The sequence below is a fragment of the Gallus gallus genome, chromosome 3 (assembly GCF_016699485.2).
Source record: "Gallus gallus isolate bGalGal1 chromosome 3, bGalGal1.mat.broiler.GRCg7b, whole genome shotgun sequence".
NCBI classification, from domain to species: Eukaryota; Metazoa; Chordata; class Aves; order Galliformes; family Phasianidae; genus Gallus; species Gallus gallus.
The window spans coordinates 71,392,426-71,417,854 of NC_052534.1; the positions used below are offsets into that span (position 1 = coordinate 71,392,426).

At 38.2% G+C, this 25,429-nt stretch overlaps 1 protein-coding gene across 6 annotated transcripts in view; it reads left to right on the plus strand.

Moving 5' to 3' along the window:
* FBXL4 (F-box and leucine rich repeat protein 4) overlaps positions 1–25,429 on the plus strand; it is a 57,296-nt gene that overhangs the window by 25,815 nt on the left and 6,052 nt on the right. For 5 of the 6 annotated variants that reach the window (XM_025149048.3, XM_004940360.5, XM_015284670.4 and 2 more), the window contains exons 6-8: positions 5,061–5,274; positions 16,815–16,886; positions 18,031–18,343. In XM_025149048.3, the coding sequence (XP_025004816.1) occupies positions 5,061–5,274; positions 16,815–16,886; positions 18,031–18,343 (599 nt within the window). Of the gene's footprint in view, positions 1–5,060; positions 5,275–16,814; positions 16,887–18,030; positions 18,344–23,462; positions 23,657–25,429 lie in introns of all 6 variants that reach the window. The other variant, XR_006938995.1, reaches the window with a different exon arrangement.

Here is a 25,429-nt window from a genome sequence, read left to right on the forward strand (position 1 = left end):
AAAATTTCATGTAGCATTGAAAGAAATGAATGTCTAAGCTCAGCGGATTGTAAACTTGCAATTCTGTCATATCTGGCTTCCAGCTAGTTGAAAACATCTTTTAACTAATTACTGTTTTTTTTTTTCTTTTTTAAATTTATTTTTTATTTTTTTATTTTTATACTGCTAAAATAATAGCATTTACTTTTAGTCAGCATTTCTAAAATTATCGTATCACCATTATGTGTGAATTGCATGATCCAGTACATGCTAGTTATGAACTCCCAGTTTTTTCCTTTTGGACCTCTAGACATTTCCCACCTGGCCTGACTTTTGGGATTTATTAGCCAAACCAGAGTTTCCAAAGAATGGTGGTACTTTGACTTTTTTAGGAATTCTATTTCTTTCTAGTTTACTCTTCAGAATATGAGCATTTCAGAGGAGGTTTGACAATCATCTGGGGAGGATGAATTGCTTGTTTTCTCAGTTACCAACTGATGTCTTCCTAAAAACTTATTCATGTTTTCAAATTACAATTGTACTTTGCAGGGATGGAATACTTGTGTCTCTACCTATGAAAGCAGAGGACATTACCACTATGATATTAATGTAAAATCTTATCTTGCTGCCCACTGTATGAGTGTTTCTGAAAACATTTGCTAGCTTCTCTTTAAGCTTCTCTGACTTTTTCCTGTTCTTGGTATTCTCTCTTTCTGCAAAGAAAATTTTAGGTATGGCAGTGAGGTATCCTGAAGAATAAAAAGCTATGTTTTGTTTGTTTGTTTTAATTTTTGATTTTGGTATGTTAGTAAACATACCAAAAATTTGGTAAATTTGGTAATTTGGATGTTGGTAAACAAAAAAGTCGTAACTTGAGGTTGAGTTAAAACTAGCCTAAATTGCTTGTTCCAGTACTCCAATGTCCCATCCCTGGAAGCATTCAAGGCCAGGCTGGATGTGGCTCTGGGCAACCTGGTCTAGTGGTTGGCGACCCTGCACTAGTTAGGGGGATTGAAACTAGATGATCGTTGTGGTCCTTTTCAACCCAGGCCATTCTATGATTCTATGATCCATTTTATAGTAAGCTGCTGTATAAGCAACCATGAATGGCTGTCAAGCCACTGCAGTGGAAACATAGAGAATTCTGCCTGGAAGCCATAACAGTTTGAAGGACACCATTACCTTATAAAGGCCAAGTTATATTTGTCCATTTAAGGAGAGGAAAAGTTATTTTCTAAATGAAATTCCTAAGTAACCTCACAAACACAATAAATTGCTGCTGTGTAGAGTCAGCAAAATGCTAAAACCAAATTACCTTATCCTCAGTAGATAACAGATGTTTAACTTTTGCAGAGCCTCTTTTTATTTTTATTTTTTGTGCTTTTCTCAGTACTTGGTGTTAAAATTTGCACTGTTGAATTGAAAACCGGTAGAATTAGTTTGATTCTTCCAGCTGTCCGGCTTAGATTCTGATTTCTGCAAGTAGATGCTTATTTACATGGTAGTCTTGCTTGAGTTTTCTTTTGGAAAATATCTTTTAAATGTTTTTATCCGTATTTTCTTATGAATCTTAAAAGAGAAATTGTATAAATTTGTGTGCTGCTTAAAAAAAAAAATCCAAATGTATTTTCCTGCAAAAATGTATTAAAGTAGAAACTTTTTAAAGAGTAGTTTAAGAAATGGCTGAAGCAAATATTGTGTTATCATGAGCAGATAGAATGCTTCAGGCATATGAACATCCTGAGGCAAAGCTGAAGGTATTTTAACTTATTGATAGCATCTACTCCTTAGGGCTAAAAATGACTATCATAAAATTTTCATTTCAGCATATAATATAAATTAACTGAACTTTGTCTTTTAGATTGCACCAAAAGTACACAGGAAAGTGAAAGACGTGAGTATTTGAGCAATCTCAAGTGTCTGGAATGTAAAATGACAGGGAGTAAACAAAGATTTCACAGGAAACTTCACATAATCAATGCATTCTCTTGGCATTAGAGGTGTGCGGTGAATTTGTTCATGCAATGGGAGGACCTGTATAGGAAAAGTGAAGCAGGTTGACTGGAGGTATAATAGACGCTAAGATGTTGAATAATTACTCTGAGTTTTTAACAGGTAAATGATGATGACAGCTTAGAAACAGACTTCTGCATGCAGATTTCTGCGTATCATTGGTAGTACAAATGGTATGATTCCATAAAATAACCACTAGAGCAAATGTGATGCATTCAAAACCCTCTTTAGTACATGTCTAAAAGTGTTTGGGGGATTTTATTTGGGAGGTCTTAGGCAGTCAACTCTGGCATGAACAGTGCTTGTCTCTTGTACCTTGATATTTTAATTTTGGATCACAGGAAATGTTAGATAGAGACTTTGATTTCGGTAGGGCTAACTCACTCTCTAAGTCTGAGGTGGGATAGAGCTGGGGGGAAATGAACATCAAAGCAGAAAGTGCTGGAAACTGAGAAGGGTGGCAGGGGGGTTGCAACTAGATAATCTTTAAGGTCCCTCCCAGTCTATAAGCCATTCTATGATTCTATGAAAATAAACAAAAACGTTGAAATACTGTAGTTTAGAATGAAGGTGAACTTAGAACTCTGTTCTAGTGCCTAGCAAACTAAGTATACACATTCAGATTCTTCTAGGTTGTTTGATTCATCCTATTTCATAACAGATAACAAGGGAAATTGCTCCAGAAATTGTCTGAAGCACTAGTAATAACAAAAAAAGACTAGTAAGATGAGTGACTGTGCAGAAAGGAGGAGATCCTCTGAGTAGGATGCAGTCAGTCTTCAGTGAGTAAAGGAGAGGTATGTGAGGAAGCGTTCCTTTGGATAGCAAGTGCTTTTGTTGGAGATCACTGTTTTGAAGTGAGTAAGTCACAGCCAGGCAGACATCCAGTATTTGCTGAGTCTCAGGAATGTGAAGGAAATGCCACTTCTGTTCTGAAAGCCTGAGAACCCATGTTCTACCTTGCTATAAGCCTTTTGAGATCTGCGTGGAAAGAAGTTAGAAAAACCTTCTGCCCCAAGCAGTCTATGCAGTGCAAGCAGAGGCTGGGGAGAACTCAGCAGTACTGACTAATGTACTCTGCAGTGTTCTGTTTGCCACTCCCTCAAACTTCTCTTTCTGTTTCTGTTCACTGCTTCACTTCATGCCTGTCAGTTTGTTCTTGTACCCTGCTGTGTCTCCCTTACTGCTCTCAACTTACTTTCTTAATGTCTCCTAAATAACTTATTCCAAAAAGGAAGTAAAGCCATGAATAAGTGCAACGCTCATTGCTGTTGCTGTTTTTGCTCTGTCTCTGTGTTCAAAGTATAATGAATTTAAATAAAATGTTATCAGGATAAGTCTTTAAGCTGGTGAGCTTGTTCTTATCCAAGTGTAGGGGATTAAATGAATGCTTCTCTGATCTAGTAATGTTAACTTCCAATACTGACAGGAAGAGAAAAGTGTTGATCTGTAGCAATATTTATAATGGCCGAGCCTTGTTAAATTATATGGCAGTTAACCTAACATCCATTACTGTAATGGAATAGTTAATAAAATATTTATCCATTAGCAAATTGGAAGCTAGAGGTATAATAAATGGCAATTGACAGGGTTTTATGGAAACTATCACCATTGAAACAAACCCAGTGATTTGTTGATGAAAGAAGCCACACGAATGTGTTGTTAAAGCACTCATTAAAGAGAGGAATTGGCTAATTGGCAATCAGCAGTGAATCAGTACATCTCTTACTCAGAGTTCCAAAGAATCTACTTCCTGTTTCTCCATGACAGTGTTGAACTCTGCTGCTGGTCTGAAATAGCGGTCTAATGTTTAGATATCTGGTATTGATTTTGCTGAACTGTCAAGTCATTTTTGCCTCTGACACTCCTATACTCTTACTCCTGTGAGAAAGCTCACAGGTGTGGCTCACAGGTCTAGCTTACAGGTGAATTCACGGTATCTGGTATGAAAACAACAAATAGGTGCTTGATGTTTGATTACTTCTTACAAACTAAAATGAATTCTGAAGAGAGACTGTGGAGTTACACAAAAATAATGGAAGAGATTTGAATGCCACTTAAGACCATACTTAGGAAAAACCACCACATGCTCTGTCTGTCTTTCTCAGAGCCTCTCTTTCTCTCTTTCCATAAACTCATGAATGTTAGGGACCTCTGAAGGTCATCTACTCCAAGCTTCCACTTGAGGTGCTGCTGATCCCAGCTCTGGATCAGGTCAGTTGAAGTTTCAGGTGACTCTTGGAAACTTCCTGGAGTGGAGGTTGCGCTCTGCAATCTCCTTTTCTCTCCCTGTTGCATAGGATCTGTATAATGAAAGTAAGGCACAGGGAGCTGGGTAGCGTGCAACACAACTCAGGAAAGTTGATGATTGTGAATAGCAGGTAGACTTGAGTGTATAATGAAAAATAAGGAAAGAAGATTTAATAACATGCATCTTGAAAGAGGGACGTTGAGTCCTCTATTATTCTTTAGTGTCATTTCGTAACGCCTTCATTGACTTGGAGCAAATTGCAAGAAGGAAGCATCTTCCAACTTCCCAAGCTGAATATTCAAGGCTAGCAAAACCTTTGTTTTTCTTTACCCCTTGCAGTGATGCTTTTGCAATTTACTTTCAAGGTAGAATTGTTTTTTACAGCTGCTTTAATGACATCAGTGTCCTTATATCATGTATAGCATAATATAGTCTTTTGTGTTTCTTAAAATGTATGTGTCAAATACTGTTTTGTACAAAAAGTATAATATCTAGGTTACATATGGTATCTAATGCTGATGAAACAGCCTTAAATGTCAGACCACCTTCAGTTTTTGAATATTGATATCTAACTCAGCAGCTCATTAGTTTGCTCTTCGGGATCTGTACAGATTTGGTTCACAAGTAATTTCTTCAGAGTGGTTATGATTAATTTACTTCAACCTAATCATGTTTTCCATTAATTAATTGAGTTGACATAAGTGCTGTGGTCTGTAGGTTTTTCATTGCTGGAAGAAAGTATTTCCTGTTTTACATGCTTAAGGTTTTAACGCTATTCAAAGGTTTATTTTTCACCAGAAATGTGAATTTTTTGCAGGTTCTTGAAAGTTTGTGGCTCTGAACTCGTACGTCTTGAGTTGTCTTGTGGCCATTTCCTCAATGAAACATGTTTGGAGGTCATTACTGAAATGTGTCCTAATCTTCAAGAATTAAATCTCTCATCGTGCGATAAGATACCACCTCAAGCTTTCAACCACATAGCAAAAGTGGGCAGCCTAAAGCGTCTCGTTCTTTACCGAACAAAAGTGGAGGTAGGAACAAGTGTTTTTAACTTTTTTCATTTATAAGCAGTCAGTGCCCAGCAACACGCTTCGAGGTTAGTCGTGTTTTGTTATCTCTTTTTTTGTAAACGACGTGTGCTTCTACATCAGAGGTTTAACTAGTTGTCTGTAATGGCGATAGAGTTAATGCAAGGTAGTTAAAAGGTCAGCCACCTCGAATTGAAGGCATTTACTATAGGTTTTGTGGACCATTCCCACAAAAACAGTGTCCCTTAATAACTTATTACTTTGTGGTATGTAGTCTGTGTATTGAACTCTTACATCCTTAATAATTACCTTTTTTTTTTTTTCTTCAAACTAAAGAATTGGTGAGCCCTGCTTTGAAGTGCTTTTGGGTAGACCTCTGATTCACTCTAACTTGGGCATATCTGTTCTGTTTCTAGCTCTGTAGTCCTCCAGTAAATCCCGGGTAAATCTCCTTACTTCACTTCTTGTGGGCTTTGTAGTAGAGATAATTTGCACAGATTTTTCAGATCTGAGGAGAAAGTCTGACAAGTGCTGGTGATCTCTATTCTCTGGAAGAAATCATCTTCAAGGATCTGAGATTATTGTATCGGAGGTTAAGATCGTACAATTCTGTTTTGCTTGTGATTGAACAATCTTGATTTTACTCAAGTAACTTAGTTTGGGTCTTCTGTGAGTTTGCCCTGTTATAGAGCAGCAGCTAAAGTACCTTCTGAACGTGACTGGTGGCTGTCACTTCTCAGCTATCATTTTGCTGAGCAGAACTCGAAATTGGACTGGCTGCAGGTGGTAAAGATTTCCTGATTTTTATTATTATTTTTTTTTGAAGCTTTAAATTGTCTTATGCGTATGAGCAAGCTTCTGCTTGTAGCTGACAAGAAAATTCATTCACAATCAAGCTTGGGGCTTTGCTTAATTTTTTAAAAACGTAAGTTTAAACACAGGGCACTGCTCCCTACAAAACATACAAGAGAAATTTGTAGAGACCTAAGTAGGCAAGTTGGACAGGATGCTTTCATGTTGCTTGTTACTATGAAGCCTTTTACCAACATGCACTGTGCATCACAGGTGGAAAAGGAAGGAAAATGTAACATAGCATTTGAATTAGAGGATTAGAGTTACAGAAGTGACAGTTTAATAAAAATAACATTACTTTTCTCCCCGTTACTTTCTTTTCATACAAATGTTTGTTTTTCTGTAAAAATTAGGCTACTTTTCCTTCTGTGCTCTTCATGTGATTCTAGGATGTTAGGTAGTAACTACGTGCAAGCGAGACTCAGTAGATAGTTTGATCCAGCATGCTCTGGAGCAACCTCGACTTCTCTGAAACACATCAGAGAACTGTAACTTTGCATTCTTGATTTATTTACTTATTTACTTTTTTGTTAAATTGCTGCTGCTGCTGCTTCATTGTTGGAGCTTCAAACAATGGAGCAATTCTAACGTTTAATCAGTAACTTGGCGTTATATTCTTATTGGCTGGAGCTGCTCAGAGAAAAGAATCCGAGGCTCTGAATCAACTATGGAAAACTGCTAACAAGTATGTGTTTGTTAAGAAAAAGTAAGAAGGTGAGATGAGCTAAGCCATGCGTGCTGTGGTTCTGTGCAGAAATTCTTTCTCAGAATCCAAAAGAAAAAGGCAAATAAAAAATCCTTTCGTTCCATTTGGTACGCCATTTCCTTAAATAAATCAGTAGCATCCTTTTTTTTCTAAAGAACAAACCAAGTTTTTTTTCTCTTCATTTTCTTCTCGCATCGTATTCTAGAATGACAGAGGTCCAGGTCCTATCATAAATTTTAACATGTAATTTTTATTTTTTTTGTGATGCAGAGATGGCATCCCTGTTTATTAATCTCCTCGATGTAGGGTTGGGTTGATATGCTTCTGGAGAATTTGAAGCAGTTGTGAAAATGTGAAGAGGGAATAAATATGGAGAGAAAGAAGTTAAAGGTTGACTTGAAATGGGATGTCCTATAGGGTATCATTTTCTTTTTGTGCATCTTACTGCACAATTAGACCTAGTCACTGAAATTGAAATGTAGTGAAACTAGATCAAATAGGGAAGGAGATACCTTTTATGCTTGTAAACAGCCAGACGAATTTATTGTCACAGCTGATCAAAGTAAACACAAGTTGAATTATTTAATGGAAGTGATCATATTTCTGTGTGCCCCAAATGGCAACACTAAAGAGAAAAATAAAAGAAAAAAATAGGAATTAAAGCTTTAACTGACATTTGAAGAAGCACTTCTCTCTGCTATTTGTGATGCCCATGCAAAGGGGGTTATAATCTTTCTCTGCAAGTATGAATCCCAGTTGAAAATGCAGTACTGTGCTGGAGCACATCTGCATAAACAGTACAGCTTGATCTTCTAGTTGTTAATTTAGGTGTGTGATTAAATAACGTAGATTATGGAATTGACCTTCTCTGTCCATCTTGTCTGTATGATCGTAATGCTGTTTGTTTTCCTGCAGGGTGCTTTATAAAGTACAGCATCAACATTAAAGAAGTATTCAAATAAAAACAAATTACCATGTACCTGTCTTATTTCTCAGACTACGTCTTGCTTTCTCTTTCCTTTTTTAATGGAAAAAAGGGACAAATTGACATTTAAATTATTCATCCTTTTCTGCTGATGTGATTATGATGCTAAAAGATAAGTTCTGGGAAAATACTCTGCAGAACATTAATTTTTACACGTGACGCATAGGAAAGCAAACCTAAGATTTGCAACTTATTCTTTTCTTCTCGTTTTAGCTGTTTCCTTTGAACAGATGTTTCTTTAAAGAACATACTGTCTCTGTAAGCAAGGCTCCAAATTTTAAGTGCATGCTTTCAGTGAAATGCACAGTTCTGATGTTCTGCTACTCACTGTCTTTCAGCAGGATAAACACCTCATTTATGTTTTGGAAGAGTTCATGATCTTTGGTCCTAACCCTGCTCAATCTTAAGGCAATACATAGTGTTATTTCCTTGATGTACTGAGTGGAAGTTTCTGTTTACAGAGTTGGTTTCCAGCTTCTGAAGTGAAGCTCCCAGCACCATTGAAGTATTCCACATTGTTTTTCAAGAAGTGCCCAGTGACTGCTCTTAACTTGTTTGAAGCCAAATAACAGCAACAATTCTTAGATCATTATGATCCTCTGCACTAGATGCAGCTGTTTTCTGAGCTTTAAATTCATTGATAAAGGTTTTGATTCTACATCTGCTTGAAATAATTTGTAACATGCTTTGAGAAACAAATCCCAATTTTTGGTAAATGTTAAGTTCTGCTAGCTCAAGTCCCCTATTATATTAGTGAGTTTTTGTGCTGGAAGTTCTGGCATTTGCTGATACACGACTCCTTAGCGTTTATTCATTGAGAGCATATTCACAGCATAATATAAGCACTTGTTGGCATTGATATATTTAAAAACCACAATGAACAAAGACGGCATTATTGTGTACGGTAATGGGCAATGCGTGTCTTTATGGCTTGAGCATGTTATCTTGATTTAATGCTTCTTATGAAGTATCTCATCCATATACGCAGCACTGTCAAAATTCTATTTTAAAGAAACCAAAGCCACAATTACAGTAGAAAAACTTGAGTCTCATTATTGCTGGCTGTACATTTTAATGTATGATTGTATGTTTCATGTTGCATAGTAGGATGAATTCTTTATAATGCGTGAAGAAAAAATTTAAAGCTTGTATTACAAATACAAATTGAAATACAAAATGAACTGAATTAAAATCAAATTGCACTGGGCAAAAGACTTTGTTTTGCACACGTTTTGAAATATTGTATTTACAAGTTATAACAAGATATCTCTGAACAAGAACAAATTTGGAACTTGGGCCGCTGATAGAGAAGACATTGGAGGATTTAAGATACCTAGAAGACACATAGGAATCTTAGTGGTAAATGTGATAGCTCTTATTATTTTTTTTTTTTAATGTCATGAGCAATGAAAAAGTTAATGCTGACATGAAATCAGACTTCTTAGAGGTAACCTCTTATGGGTGATGCTGTGTTTCTGAGAAGTACTGTCTGAGACTTTTCAGCCTGGGTAAAATTTCATTGGCTTGGGCACAATTCCTTAGGATTAAGAGTTGCAATGCTGAAAAACAGTGAAAGCCTCTAGCTAGAAGGTATGTTCTTAGAAGGTAATTGAGCCAGTGACAAATAGGCAATATAGGGCCTTAATGATGTCTGCTGATCAGGGAGTTTTCTTATTTGTGTGCTTTTTTAACACAGGAAGTTCTAGTATGATAAAGCATTCTTTGTTGTAACTATGAAATAGAACTTCATTGATGAATACTGTGATAAGTAAGAAATTGGTTACAATATATTGTTTTTTAAAGGATTGATGGAAAATACTCATGCCAATCCTTCTGTATTTTTACTTCTGTAAGCCAAAATTGGATGGAAGAGTTTTCTCCATTGCTGACAATGTGTTCAACTTATGAGGTTTTCTTTTTTTCTTGCAAGAAGTTGTGTTAGATCTTCCTCTGATCTGGATTTACATACAGAAATAAGTTGCCATTCCAAAGGTGCTGTAGTCACATGTAGTAATAGCTGAAGTTCAAAAGAGGAATCCAGTGATGTGCTGCCATTGAGATTATTTGTCTCCACATTATGCAGGAGCACATAGTGGTTGCTATTCACTAAGAAATTTCTAGAAGCCCCAAAGCTGAGTTCACATCTGGTTAAGTGTCTTGATTAGTTTTTACTGTAGTTAGAAGTAATTACCTTCACTTTCTGAAATATTTTTGCAAGAGTTACATATATCAGAGTTCGTAGTAGTGAGAGGGGAAACTACAGTGCAAAGGAGGATAAGCCAGGATGTTTCTTTTAGGGGAAGAGTTATCAGTCCTTTCTGAAAGGTCATTATCCCAGTGGCAGGAGTTTCTTGTTTTCCCAGAAGTGGGATGCTGGAGATGTGTGCTGCCAGTGTGGCCTTTGGGCAGCCCCAGGTAGCACTCTCTCCTCTGCCTTCGGGCTGTGCTGAGGGTACTCTACAGGACTCCCTTACCAGCAGAGCATGCAAAGGATTTTCTTTGTTTCCTTAGCAGCTTTGAGGTTTCTGCACTCAAAACATTGGAACTTTAAAACATCACAAACCAGAACCTGAAATGGTTGCCTTTCTGCCTGTTGAGTGGAGAGTGCCTGGCCCACAGGAGGTGTGCGTGGCTTTTGGGGTGGCCGGCCATGCCCACAAATGTGCCACAGTGCTCATTTCATCTCTAACTGTGACTTGAGTTCTGCTGCCAACCATCATCGTCACTCTGTTTTTCCATCCTTCACCTTTGAACAGTTTATTTGACTTTGAGTGCATCTAATGATAGTGATAATGTTGGTACTGTAGCTGTCCAGAATGACGCAGTGAGAATGTTTGCATTAAAAGATACGTCAGGTGTTCATTCTTGTAGATGAGGCAGCTGAATTTGGTTGGTAATAAAGCAGTATTTCTTATAGGAGTTTAAGGTGGGGCATGTACGGTATGTTCATTTGCTACTTTCTTTATTATCTTTACTTTTTGGCTGCATGACAGCAGTTGCTTAACCATATTACTTCTGTGCAGGACAAGGCAGTTGTCAATGGAGCAGTTTTGTATCTGCAGTGGTAGAGGCAGCACTTATTGTGTGCATGCTGAAGTCTGAGTTGTTTTGGTCTGATTTGTTCCCATAATTGTAAGTTTGTCAGCCTGAACCACCTGGTTCCGATCTCTTTTGTTGTAAAACGTAAACCTTTTGAGGACAAAAGGAAAGGTCCTGTCCAGATCATGAGTTGAGAAAGCTTTTTGTGAATGAATTTCTGGGAATATTTTGAAGGCTCAAAAGGAGCCTATTTTGAAGGACAGTATGGGTTCAGTTGAAGGGTTAAGAGATATGGTACATCTCATTGGCCTCACCTTAGTCTGTAGATCTCTAGTTCTCCTTTCCGCCTGCTTCTCATGGCAAAATTTTAAGAGACAGGACATTGACTGTGACTTGTATTAGGAAGATAGAGTACTTAAGAGTACTCTGCAATTATCTCCTGCTTGCCCAGTTAACACGCTTGTGTGTTGAGTTTTCACTCGGGTTATTAGTTCTTACTGGAAGGAATGCTGTAGTCAGGTGTTCTGTCAGATTACTTGCATCCCAAAATACAACTGCGTTGCATGACATGTATACTGTTTTTTGATATCTTATAGTAAGTGTCTAATTGCTATATCAACTTTCTTAGCTGAGTGCATTGAGAAATGTGAATTTGACTTGTACACAAACAGTGTGTGACAGCTGTTGCTTAGGGTTCTGTAAATCTTTACTGTTTGCCTGATCAGATCTTTTGATGATTTTCTGTTTGCTTTATGAAAAGGTGATTGCTCGTGGAATCAAGTTGTATAATCATAATAGTCATACAATTGATTAATATAGTCCTAGAGAGCCTGATTCTACCCTGAAAGCAAATATTTTAAACAATATTTTAATGTAGATCGGTAGAATAAGATGAAAATGACACCTAGAAACATCAGTAAACACTGTGATAGCACCTGTTATTAAATATAACAACTGCATAAATTCATATGCAAGAGCAACTCACTGCAAAGACTCTCCAAGATGTGTTTTTAAAGGAGAGATAAGTAACTGAAATATGAAAGAAGGAATTGTGGTCTTTAGGATCTCTGTTAAATTAATTCCTTAATATTATGGGAAAATGCAATATTCTCGTTGTAGTAAGCCTGCAAATATAGGCATGTTATCTGATATTTGCCTGAGACTAATGTTATATAACTATTTGAACGTAAGTGGAAACAACAGGGTTGGGGGCACGGGGCAGGGAACATTGGAGATGAGGTTGTCATTTGGAACTGATAAGAAAAAATAATAACAACTTTGTCCTTTCATATAATGCAATTATGGAGGGAAGGAATTTAAGCTTTTTTTTTCTACCCCTAACTTGAAATTTTAATGTTGAAATATGTATTCATGCAAAACTCAGAATTTCTCATGCGTAAGTGGTTAGCCAGAGATTTAGTAATTCTGTGATTAAAAAACATAGGGAGCAAGGGAAGGCTAGGTTAAAGAATGGAGAAAGCAGTCTTTAATCAGAGTTTGAGATTTTGTCAGCATTCACGTCACTGAAAAAAAAAAAGGAGAAAAAATTAGAGGAGAACAAAAGTCTTGTAAAAGATTTAGGCTGTCTTGTTTCACTGAGGGGGCTGCAAGAATTCCCACTCTATGGCAGACACGCTTCTTCTGATTACACTGTAGGGGAAAGAAAGCAGTCTGTTCTTTTGTTCCCAGTATTAAAAGTAAAAGAAGTTTTAAAGATTTTTCTATCAAGAGTTTATAAAAACGTGTAGACCTATCCCAACCTTAGAAGTAAAACTATGTTATTTTTTCTGTGGTTCTTCCATTAGCATTCCATAGGTAGAATGCAGTGCAGTTGTTTTCATTCTTCTTATTGCAGTACAGCCAGTGTATCATAGCCATCTTCTGTATTTGTAACAAGCTTAAGCATTTCTTTCATATTCTGGACTACCTGACAGTGAAACTGCAGTGAGTAAATGGTCCAAGACTGAAAGTGCATCTTTCATGAGTGAGCCAAGTGTACCATAGACAGAAAGGGGCTTTTCTGTTTGAAAGGTTATTAATCTCAGGATACCTGTTGGTTGCTTTCCTTATCATACCAACATCAGAAATAATTTGCACTTCTGGCTGGATCATGAATGCAAAAAGTCCTAAAAAAAAAATTGCAGCAGGATTCAGCCTTACTAGGTGTGTTACTCTGACACCAGTATTCGATTTCTCCACTGTTCATTCAAGCCAGCTACACTCTTGCGACTTGCAAGTCCGAATGTACATATGATGTTTAAGGTCTTTACAAAGGCAAGTAGAATGGAAGTTAGTCCAGTATCAGCTATTTAATTGTTGCATACAAAGCACAGAAATGTGTTCCAGGCCAGCTGTGTTACCGAATAAAAGACTTATTCATGTTTGGGCAGAACTCTCCTGTCTCATGTGGAATGAGTTAGGATTTCAAAAGGTAATCTCTCTCTTCTTGTCCAAGACAGGATCAACTCTGTTGATGCCGTTTCTGACATGTTAGTCTAGCCTGTTCTTAAAGACTTCAGAGACTCTTCAGGGTGTCTCCTTCCCATTTCTGAGGTTTAGGACTAACTGTTGTGCACTAAAATATTTCTATAATCTGTTCTATAAGGCTGTGTTTAACAGCAGCATCATGTCATCCTGTGCAGCTTGATGTCAGTCTTCTCTCTTCAAGCAATTTGTGCATGGCTTCAGTTGTAGGCATTTTCATCATCTGAAAACCATTCCTGGAAATGGATAATAGGATCTTATTTGGCTGCTTAGAACTCCCCTTCCTGCTGTTTGTGCCATCTTATAAAAATTGACTGTTCCCCAGTTATTGCTTTGATTGGATGGCAGAAGAAATTTGGACCACTGAGGTGTCTACTGTTTCCTTCTGCAGTTTAAGCGTGCATGAAGGGGAGCAGGTACAAAGCCAGCCCTTACCTTTGCTACAGGGAAACCTTAGAAAGTCTCCAAACTATACGTATCTTGGCTACTGAGCTCACAAATGAAGTGTTATGTGGGGAGACTTTGATTTGACAGCCTCTGCTTGGCTGAGAAAGTGAAATTGGATTCTCTCCAGTTGAAGCTTGCCGGTCCAGACTTTAGGTGGCCTCTGCTCCTCTTATAATGAGCTCTGACATCTGAGGTTTGGCCTGCGTTACAGCTTCAAGGTTAGGTGATTGCCTCACTCTTCTCTGCTTACATAGGAGTGTTATCACTCATCTTGTGTTCAAGACAAGTCAGAGAGATGAATTGTACAGACAGATGGCTTGAAACAGAGTCAGGTTATTACAATGATAGTTCTTCATATGCAGTGCATATGGATTCTGTGAGCTGCCATTCTTTCCTGCTATTTTGATGTCCTTTACCACCTGTATTCGCAATTGACTGAGACTCAACTAGGCATATTCAAAGAAAGGTGGTTGTTTTTTGTTTTGTTTTTTTTCTCTTGACATATGCAGAAACAGCCTCCAGTTACAGAAGAACAGACACAGCTTCTGAAGAAAGTCTGCTTTCTTGTGTGGAGGCATGCGTGCACTCCAGAAGAGGAATTAACCTACACTGAGTATAGCTACTGTTGAGTAACTTACTGTTTATGCCTGGGCTAGGTTTGGCAGGCTGTGCGATGGCATGCTGTGGTGTTCTACCGTGATGCTTTTTTATTACTCACGTTTCTGGTGCTTATCTTCTTCCTGTTGTTTTTTTCTCCTTTTTTTTTTTTTTAATTGTTGTTTGAAGTGATACTTTAGCTATTACAAGCCATGAAAAGACCTCTGAAAATGTGAACTCAGTGCATATAGTACAGGAAGGACTCCTTAGACTAAAGTATTCCGAGAGAATCACCAAATTCCTGTTCATGTTAGCTTACTTTTGTGATCAAGACCACTATGAACATTGATCTCCTTACCTGTCTCACTCTTCCCTGAAGGAGTGTCATTATGGAATAGATCTTACATCCTACAGTCTGCTCAGAGTATCTGTACGCTTCTGAATTATGTCGATAAAGGAAAAGTATTGCTGCTTTCTGTCCTTTCAGGGTATTGTTTAAATTCCACTTTAGAAACTACTGCAGAAAAAATGTGGTCAAATACATTGAGTTATTCAGTTTTATTGTACAGTCACCTGCAGAAAACCTGCTTAGCATTGGATGTTAAGAGACCGATGCATTTAGCTCTGATATTTAAGACTTATAGAGAGATGTGATGATTTATTTATTTATTTAATTTGGAAGTCTGAGTATGTTCTAAAGCTCATAGCTTTCAGGGAGGTAAAGAATAAAGGATGCCTCGCTCTATTGGAGTTGCTCATTTATTCAATTTTAATGCTCCAAATAAAGTGCTTACTTAATAAGTACTTTAGTTAAAACATACTGGATATTTACACATTTACTAGCTTTAAAGCACTCCTAAGTGTTACCTTTTTTATAATGACTTTTTAATGCTTTTATGTTTAATTCCCTGGTCTACCATTCTCTTTAAAAACATAAATGAAAGTCAATTGAGCAAGCAGACAGTGGCTTTGTAAGACCTCTGCAAAGATGCTTGTGAGCAAGGCTTGTTTGTACCCTCAACCTTCAGGCTGCTTTTGGGAAATCAAATCTCAGAAGGCCAAGCTGGCAGCCTAAGTTCCATCCATGTTAAGTCTTGGGTGTTTCTAATTGCTCCCTTGAGATGCCTAAATTAGATGTCTGGAATGGTTTCCATGAATACTCTACCCACTGTCTCTGTTCTGCATCTGCCAGTGTTTCAGTGCAAGGGATCACGTAGTTCTTCACGGTGCCATGAAAAAAGATAGTGTTCCTGCTGAGTTTCATTGGAATATAATGACTGAAAAAAACTCAGTAAAGCATTTTACCATAAGGTTTGTGAAAACAAGCAACTTTATATTAGCTCATATATATAGATAGATATCTTTTATAGTTCACATGTCTACATACTGTTTACTGGTATTTCTGTAGGAATTCTACATGTTAGCAGTTGATTTTGTCCTTTGTATACTGCTTTGTGTGTGTGTGTGTGTGGGGGGGTGTGAGACACTGTTGGGTATCCTATATACATCCACAGGCTTCAGTTATTGTTATGTTATGGAACTTACTGCAGTTTTCAAGCTTACAAAAAGCTAATAAAGTGGTAAATGTTTCAAGAATGATGCACAGATACTTCTGTTTTGAATCCCGGGCTGTGTCCTTCTTTGCACTTGGGTATATTTCAAACCACAAAACAGAATATGGCTGCAGACAATGCAGAGGAGTCTGTTCTCTATCTTAGAAACACAAATAAAAACCGTGAAGTTTCTCTTGTCGTAGAACAGAATAGCCATGTACTTACCGTTTTGTAAGATACATCTGCGTTCCAGTATAATTTCAGGCTGAGTAATGTGCAGTATTTCCTGAAAAGAATGGCTGTGATAAATGGCAGAAACATGACTGTAAAGTACACATTATATCTGTTTCAGCCTGCATGCTGGTAGTGACAGGTGCTCAATGGTTGTCAGCATCCCTGTCAGCACGGAGACTCCTTTGACATTAAAGTCACCAGCTCGGTCCCAATGCTGTGCTGCTCTATTGGCAGTTCCATCAGGCTGCAGCCGATGGGAGAATGTCAGAGCTCTGCTGTTCTGCTGGTGTGTCACCAGCCCTCTGTGTTTTTGGTTTGGCCTCGCCTGTTGTTTGAACTTGCCACACTTATTCTTCCACGGCTTTCCTGGGGGAAATGAGCTGATAGGTCATGAGTGTATGGGTATCTTCAGGGCAATTCAAAACTACATCCAAAGTGACTTGTGTAAAGGTTTGTAATGATTATTGTTACTTTAAGCCAATCAATGGGCATATTACCTGGGGACTCATTAAGTGGCATTTGTGGTGTCTGTAACAGAGTTTTGAGCTGTGTTTCAGGAAATGCAGTGACAGCCTTTAATGCTTAATTGACCTCTTCTCTTTGTTTCACGTTCCATATTTCCTTCTGATGCATTCCCTGGTGGCAGCAAACAGCCCTGCTCAGTATCCTGAACTTCTGCTCAGAGCTTCAACACCTCAGCCTGGGCAGCTGCGTCATGGTGAGTAGCTGGAGTGCCATGTGAGTGTGCACACCTGTACTTCTAAACTTGGCCTGGATCCGTGTTTCGTAAAGACATATTAAATGCTGGGTTGATATCAGGTGAGATATCAACCTTCTGAAAGATTCAAGCTGGATGTAACTTAGTCAATTTTTTAAAGACTGTATGTCAGTTTCTCAGGCTTAAAATCTAGCTTGTGGTTTTGTTTTTCCATTGTTCTTCATCCGCTTCCTAAATTTTGGGACATTTCTTATGTGCATGGTTGCTGCTTATTTCCAAAACAAATAATCAAGACTTTTTATTTGTAAATTCAGACCAAGTCATAATTCATAGCAAGCCATCACTTGTGTGTGACGCTGCAGTCATAAACACGAGAATGTTTTCAACAGAAAAGAAAAAGAAAGAAAATACAGGGCTTGGAATTCCTGCACAGAACTCATCTAAACTTTACTGAATATGCATGTCAGGGTTGTATGCACTGGGACTTAACTTGCTGTCTCTGGTGATAAACACGTCTGGTAACTCATCAGGTAAACTTCCCTGCAGTTTCAGAAGCAAGTGGCAAAGCAGAATTGACTCAGCCTTCCCCACTTTGACTCATGGACAGAGGAGAAAGGCAGTGTGTAATTTTTCCAACAACTCTAGACTTCCTGTGATTTTTGATAGTGGATTTCATTCTTTCTACCTGTGGAGTTGGGGTACTATGGGCCTCTTAGGCTTGTCTGAGGTAAATAGCAATGCTTCCATAAGGAAGTGTAGCAGATGATCAACCTGGAAAGGGAATAGGTGCCCTCTTTAATGCACATACGCTTATAGTTGCCATTCCTATTGTCATAAATACAATTTTAATAATCTCTTGAAGAAAAGGAGGGAGTTTTCAAAGCAAATGAACTTCTAACTGCATTTTCACTGGTCCTCAGCATCAGGTGGATATAAAAGCATGCGTATGTCTGGGAGTAAATAGGAACTTTATTTTTGTCTTATGTAGGAGTAGACCTTAGTGTACAGTGAGTAATTTTCAGAGATCTTTAGAAGTGACAAATGCTTAGGATGGATCCGTAGATGTGTTAGCAAGCAAATCTTGAAACACCTGTGTGTGTCTGGAAGGGCGGTATACATGACAAAGTGTTTATTTTCCTTGCAGATTGAAGACTATGATCTTATAGCAAGCATGATGGGAGCAAAATGCAAAAAGCTTCGCAGTCTGGATCTGTGGAGATGTAAAAACATAACTGAAAATGGAATAGCAGAGCTGGCTTCAGGCTGCCAGCTTTTGGAAGAACTTGATCTCGGCTGGTGCCCCACGTTACAGAGCAGTACGGGCTGTTTCACAAACCTTGCACGTAAACTCCCGAACTTGCAAAAGCTCTTTCTTACGGCCAACAGGTCTGTGTGCGACACAGACATTGAAGAGCTTGCAGCTAACTGTACTCACTTACGGCAGCTAGATATATTGGGTAAGAAAATGTAGGAATATTACTATATGCTTTACTGTTCTCAGAAGCCTACGAGTTATAAAGGGAATCCATGTGGTCAAACTGCTGCCTTAGATGTATTTATATCTATTTATATAAAAATACGGCTTAGCTTGTGGAAAAATGAGAGGTAAGTATTAACTGCAGTGGTTTTCTGACACATAAATCCTTTGGATTCTACTAACTGTGTAATTTGATTGTTTAGTATTAGTTACTTAAGCTGAGAATTGTGTGAATTTGTTCCAGTAACTTTTAGTTTCATGATAATCAGTATATTTAACAGACATCTTTTGATTTTGCTCTCAGAAGATCCAGTCTCTTCTTCTTGTTCTTGCTGTTGCTGTTTTATTTCTATGAAGTGTGTCAAAGTATATTTATAGTGGGAATCCCTGATTAATAAACAGATCTCTGCTTTTGCACAGTACAGATACACCAAGCAGTATTAACAATCTTTGTCACTTTTAACAGGAATTGAATTTGTCTCTTTAAGGAGAAAAATGCAATTAATAGCAAAACTTTAAATGGAATTACCACTGAGGTGGAAAAGAAGAGATGAGGAGGTGCAAAGAGTGCACCAAATGTTAGAATTCTTATCCTCTGCGGTGTCTATAGCTAAAAATATTTTGGGAAATCCAAACTAAATATATGTTGGACTCTTGAGTAAGGACTTTGGGAACTGTAGTTTTATTCTTTCTGTGGTGGAATGTGAGATTGTTCCTTTTAAAAGGAACAGTCTGTGATGATGGTAGCCCTGACATTGATGTAGGGAAAAATTCTTCATCCTGGTCTTAACTTATTTTCTCAGGGTTGATTGAAAAATGAAGATCTAAATTACTACAGAGAAGAAAGTAGCTGCACTGCCTATTTTCAGTATTTAATAATTTTTGAGAAAGTAATACATTTAGGTTGGGAGTGATGCTCCAGAGAAGCAGTGCCTTTTACTCAAACAACGGTACAAGGAAGTTTAAGACTTACCAGTATTTTTCATTACAAAAATTTACCATATGGCTGCAAGTTGTCACCACAGTATAGATAGTAAATGGTCTTTTACCATGAAATAATTTTACTCATCTATAAATGAGAAAGCTACCTACTCTCCAACATGGAAGGAGAATGAACAGATAAAAACTTAAGTCCACTTGGTACATTATTCTGGATTAATGCGTAAGTTTTCAGGTGGTAATATGCTTTTGCCTGTGGTTAAGGGAATCTGTTTTGTAGCTAGACTATCAGGGGATATACGTTTCACTGTTCAGACATGAAAAGTCTCCAAAAGGCATAGTGAATACAGTCTTTCATAAACATGTATGTTCTCCTGACCACCCACATACACGCTGTTACAATGGCATTGTGTCTACCCACAAATCGGTCTGACCTTTTCACTGTACCAAAGGCTGCAGAATGAATAGCTCGGTTGTGTTAAGCCTGCAGATAAGTCTGCTAGCTCTGCTGCCTCTCTGCCAGCACTGAAGGGTTTTTGCCACACTTCTCCTTTAACAATGGAATTCGCATTTGAATTCAGTTTAACATCTCATTGATGTTTTTGTAGAAAAATGTGTGAACACGGAGAGGAATTCTGTTCCATTCCCTAGGTGCCTACCCGTATTACTGAGTCAAGTGGGTTTGTAGTCAACCTTCCCTGATAAAACTGCATGTTGTGTTCAGTGGAGTGCTCTCTAGAGGATATCCAGTTGAATTATCTACTAGTTGTTGCCAACAATCTCAGTGTCTACTGTCATAATTTGCTTTCTTCCTTCAGAGGAACACTTAGCAGAATGCAACTTTTTTTCTCTACTATAAAACAATCAGTAGAAGGTGATACAATGTATGTGAAGGAGTGACCCAGCTATTTTGGTAACAGTAAAAAAAACTCTTCGTGTCTTCTTCTGAATATGAGAGCCATTACATTACAGTCTGTGGTTCCAAGAAGGAGTTGTCGAGCAGAATCACAACCTTGCTTCGGTCATCTGGAGGTAGAATTGCCAGATATTCAAACATAAATGCAGAAATCTGTTTTATGAACCCAAGACCTGGTCTCTTACATCACAAGAATACTGAGGAAAATTATAAATCTCATTACGTGTTCTGGCTTCTGGCTGCTGATGTAGGACCATCCTACCACTATAAACTGTAAATTCTTAATATGATTTTTTCCTTTTAAAGAGGTATGACAACAGGTCTGAAGCTATTAGAGGCTTGAGGTCAGTTCTTGGCTTTGCAAGATTAACCTTGAACGTTGGGTCTCCTCTATGATGTGAATGAAAGGGAGATTCTCTTACTGCATCCTTTGTCATTTCCAAAGTAAAGAAATGGCTGGCTTATACATGACTCTGTTAAGGGCATACAAGTATTAGTGCTAGGTTAGCAGTGCATGCAGCAAGGGAACTTGCTTTGTCTCAACTACACTGCATAAAAGCTTGATTTTGTTTTGCTGTGTACAGGAACTTACCTAAGTAGAGATCAAAATGTCTCGCCTTGCATCATAGTCACCAGCGTGGACAATACTTTGCTTGTTTCTCTGTGCAACTGGTAGAACGTACAAACATGGCAGGGAAAAATTCTTGGTTCAGTTACAGAATATTTATACTCCCACTGTTTTCAGGACTGAAGGAAATCTAAGCCTCTGAAAGAAAGCTTGTTGAACTGTTCTTCATTTAAGTATTAGAAAAAAAAAAGTTACATGTACCCTGGATGCCATTGTAAGGTGGTAGGTCCTGCAGCTTGCTGCCCATCTGTCCTTGTCTCGGTGACTCTGTTATTGTTTGGCCATTCCCCTCTTCTTGAAGAAGCGCAATGAAAGAAGATGAAAGTTGCCAGTTTCCAAGAGCTGCGTGAAATTATTGGCCCACATAAAACATTGTTTGATGGGTAGCTTTGTTTAAACTGTGCGTAAAGCATACTTAAGAAAGTGAAGTTCTGTTAAAGTCATGATTTGGTTTCATATCCACTATATCTATAATACAGTTTAGAAGAAGTATGATGTAAGTGTGTCACTAAGTGCATGAGTGTGTTTCTTGGTCCTGATACTACTTTTACCCATTACATACTGAGCTGCCTATTTACAAGTATCTTCTACTTCTCTGCCTGCATCTTTTCCACTAATAGACTTGGTGGGCTATACAGGAATTATTTCCCCTACTTTTTGTTCACCTGAGGAATGTAGAGTGATCCAGCTGTGATTATCTGACACTTTTATAGTGTGGCAGTACATTGTCCAGTGTTACAAAACTTGTAACAGAAACCTCATGTCAAAACAGGTGACCACTTGAATTGGCAATGCCAGTAGCTTTAGATGTATGCCATATCAGCTGCTTAGTTGTGTTGCTGTAAGTACCAGTTGCTATCAAGGATGAACAATGTCATATTAACCTCATTTCCCAAAAGTCTTAACTGTCTCTGTCTTGCACAAGGAGTAATAAAAAGTAGGTATCCTTGTTACTGCAGAATTTGTATACTATCTACATACCAGCACGTCCTACACATTTCTGAGCAGCAGCAAAACCAGCTGCCCCCTTGCCAGCTGTCAAAATCTTCACCTTTCTCTTGAGGGCATCAACACATAGCTAGTCAATTCAAACATATACATGTGCACCACACTGAAACTTACAATTAGAGTGCTATATATAAATCGAGTAAAATGTAAAGAATAAAAGGCTAATCTGGTTGGTTAGGGAAGAAAAGTGAGAGTGACTGGGAGAATAGTGCTAGTTATTTCTGGGGGATCTCCTTTTTTTAGCCCAGCAACATCTATGTGGTATTTTGCAGTAAAAGTTGAAAGCTTTTTTTTTTTTTTCCATGTGCACCCTTTTGAAAGATTCACATTAGTATATTTTTAAATGAAATTACTGGAGGCCCTTTTTTTTTTTAACTTGAATATTGTTCTTAATTATCATTTGTGTAACAGTACCTTTTGCCCCAGAAGTTTCTGGCAAACTCTGGCAGATTCCCGGATGTGGTACTTCTGTAGTCATCATCCACTCAGCTGCTCTAGAATTTGAGGATTTGGATGCATCATGCATATAAATGAAATCATTTACAGCTAATAAACATAACTGTTCTCGCAAATAAACCATTACTCAAAGTGCCTTTTATGAAAAGGATATTAGGGATTTTTTTTTCTGGAGTATAAACTGAGCAACAGAAAAAAAGGCAGATGTTAGTACACTGGTTATGAATTTACCCAAAGAAATGGGCAGTGTAGGAAAAATTGTAGTAAAACAGCAAAGGTCTAGAAGCCTCCAAACTATAGGAAAATGTGCAGTGTAGGTAACTAGCATACGTTGTTTTTGAAAGGCAAGGAAAAATATGCCATATTATACTTCCGAAATGATTTTGAATGTGCTTTTGAGAAACATGTCTCATTAATTCTGCCATGTATAACACAAAGTAAGTCTGTGGATAATGTTTGCTTATCCCCTGGTGTGAATGACCAAACACTGACCAGATTACTGGCCTTTCTAGCTTCGGAAAAGGTTTTTCCTAATGTAAAATTTTAAGTCTGGGGATGAAGAAAGTAAGAGGTGCAGTAAAGCTTGTACTTGGATGACCTATTTGGTTCTAAATCCATTAAAAGTCTTAAATTAAGCCATAGGGCAACTGTCAAAGTTCAGATAGGAAGGAATGAAGAGGATCCTCCTACACACAAAGTGGCTAGGCATCTGTATATGGCATTTTGTAGAAGCATTTGGATTTTTAATCTTAAAAGCTGAGATGGTCAAACAAAACTAGTCTTAAATGAAGATGCTTATGGAGTAGCAATTGCAGGCTTGGTAGAAGGATGATAGTATAACTTTTTCCCAGAGTTTTAGCTGAAACGGTAGAGCAGATCCTTCTGATAGGACAAAGGTACTCATACAATTATGATTAAGGGAAGTAAATAACTAAAAAATAGCACGAAATTTGTGTGTGTGCCAACAGGACTGCTGTATCAACCACCTGACCACTGTGGTGACAGTGATTATCGGATGGTAAGAGAGTTAGAAGTCACGATAATGATACACCTTAATTACCTCCCTGTAGATGAGGTAAAATTTGGTAAAATGATAACAGAGATTGTTTACAAGTAATGTCCCTAAATAACTAATCCAAGATTCTACCACAGGATAGGTGAAAGCCACATTTAGAGACCCCCGTGCTTACACAGAGAACTACAGGAGACTACTAGAAACAGTCATCTTTCTGGAAATGAGTCCCGTTCAAAGGAGGAAAATAGGAAGATGAAACAGCATCACACTAAGGCAGAAATGGGCTATTAATAAGCTGCTGGCTAACGGTAGTGCTAAAACAGTATTTCAGGTATGTTGGAAGAAGCTTACAGGAGAATTACTGAGAGTGGTAGATAAACAATGTGTGATCTGGATCCATTAGTGCTTGCTGCAAGGGGGTTCAAGTAGGCTGCAACTTTAGATCCATTCTCTCCAGGAAATTAACCTGGAAAGCTGTCTTAAACTGCAATGCTGATACAGGAAGCTTTTGAACAAATTAATATGTTGAGCAGTAATAAATTGTTAGCACTGTTATTTATGCAGCCGTTCTAAATGATCTCACAAGCAAAGCTGTTGATCTTCTGGTGTATGATTTGTCACATCAGCCTCAACGCTGGAGAAATGAAGGGCTAAAACGTTGTGCAACTGGACATGAAGGGTGTTAAGATGTTGTGAAGGAGAGCTCCATCCCGGTGAGATCTTTCACCTGTTAGGTCTTTCAAGCCTAGAATTTCTTGGAGTTTGTGGTGAAGATAAGCACTGATACAATCTGGATAGTATTGGGTTTTCAGAACTTTTGACTAAGGCTGTTCTGTTTTTGTAACAGGCTGTTTTCTGTCTTAGAGAAGGGGTTTAAGAGAGAGACAGCAGAGGATGAGAATGCATTGTCCCTTTGCACAATGAAATTAAGTCCCTGCTGTGGTCACCAAGGAACCATAACATGATAGGTGCTGTCTCACCTGTTAATGAGCAATATAGGCTAAGGGGTGAATAATGCCATACCAGAACTTGCTGGTAAGGCACAAGCGGTTAAGAAAGAAAAATCTAAAGCTGGAGAACTTAAGGCTGAAGATTAGCAAAATGGTCCTCTAATACTTAGTAACCAGATGATAAAGCAAGAGGAAGAAAGAGTTTCATCAAGCTTATGAATGACTTAGAAAGAGTGAAATGTCAGTGCTTTACCAATAGATGTTTACAGGCCTGCTGGATGCATAAGCTCTTTAGAGTCAGTGGAAATTGAGCGATGTGTCACACTGCAGACATCCATGCTTGATTTACTTTCTGGAATAACTTGCCTGGCCACCAGCTGCTCCAGTAAGGCATGTGGGTCCAACCTTCTGGCTTGCCTGAGCTGCATTAAGTGAAGAGGAATTGTCTTGGGCTGCATGTTGTAGAATAATAGAATGGCTTAGGTTGGAAGGGACATTGCATCTAGTTCCAACCCCCACCCATGGGCAGGGTTGTCAACCACTGGATGAGGCTGCCTAGGGTCCCATTCAACCTGACCTTGAATGCTTTCAGAGATGGGGCATCCACAACTTCTCTGAGAAACCTGTTCCATCACCTCACCATCCTCTGAGTAAAGAATTATTTCCCAGCATCTAACCTAAATTTCCCCTCTTTTAGTTTAGATTCCCTTTGCCCTATCACTGTTAGTGTAAAAAGTCCTGCTTATAACCTCCCTTTAAGTACTGGAAGGCTGCTATTAAGTCTCTCCACAGCCTTTTCCTTTCTGAGCTAAACAAGCCCAACTCCCTCAGCCTTTCTTCATAAGAGATGTGCTCCAGCCTTCTTATCATCTTCTTAGCCTGCTCCAGCAGCTCTGTATCCTTCTTGTGCTGGGGAAAATTGAACAAGCTAGGCAGGAGTCGAACCTACAGTCTTCTTATCCATAGCCAGATGTGTTATCCATTGCACCACTGGCTCCAGTAAAGTACATAATATAGTTAATGTAATAGGCAACAAAACTTTTATTTTTTTAATTAAAATGTAAAAAAGCAACAAGAACATAAAACTAGTGGGTTATTTGTGTTTGTTTTTGTGAAGCAAATGCATCATTCTGGTTGGATGAAGGTGCTGCAGT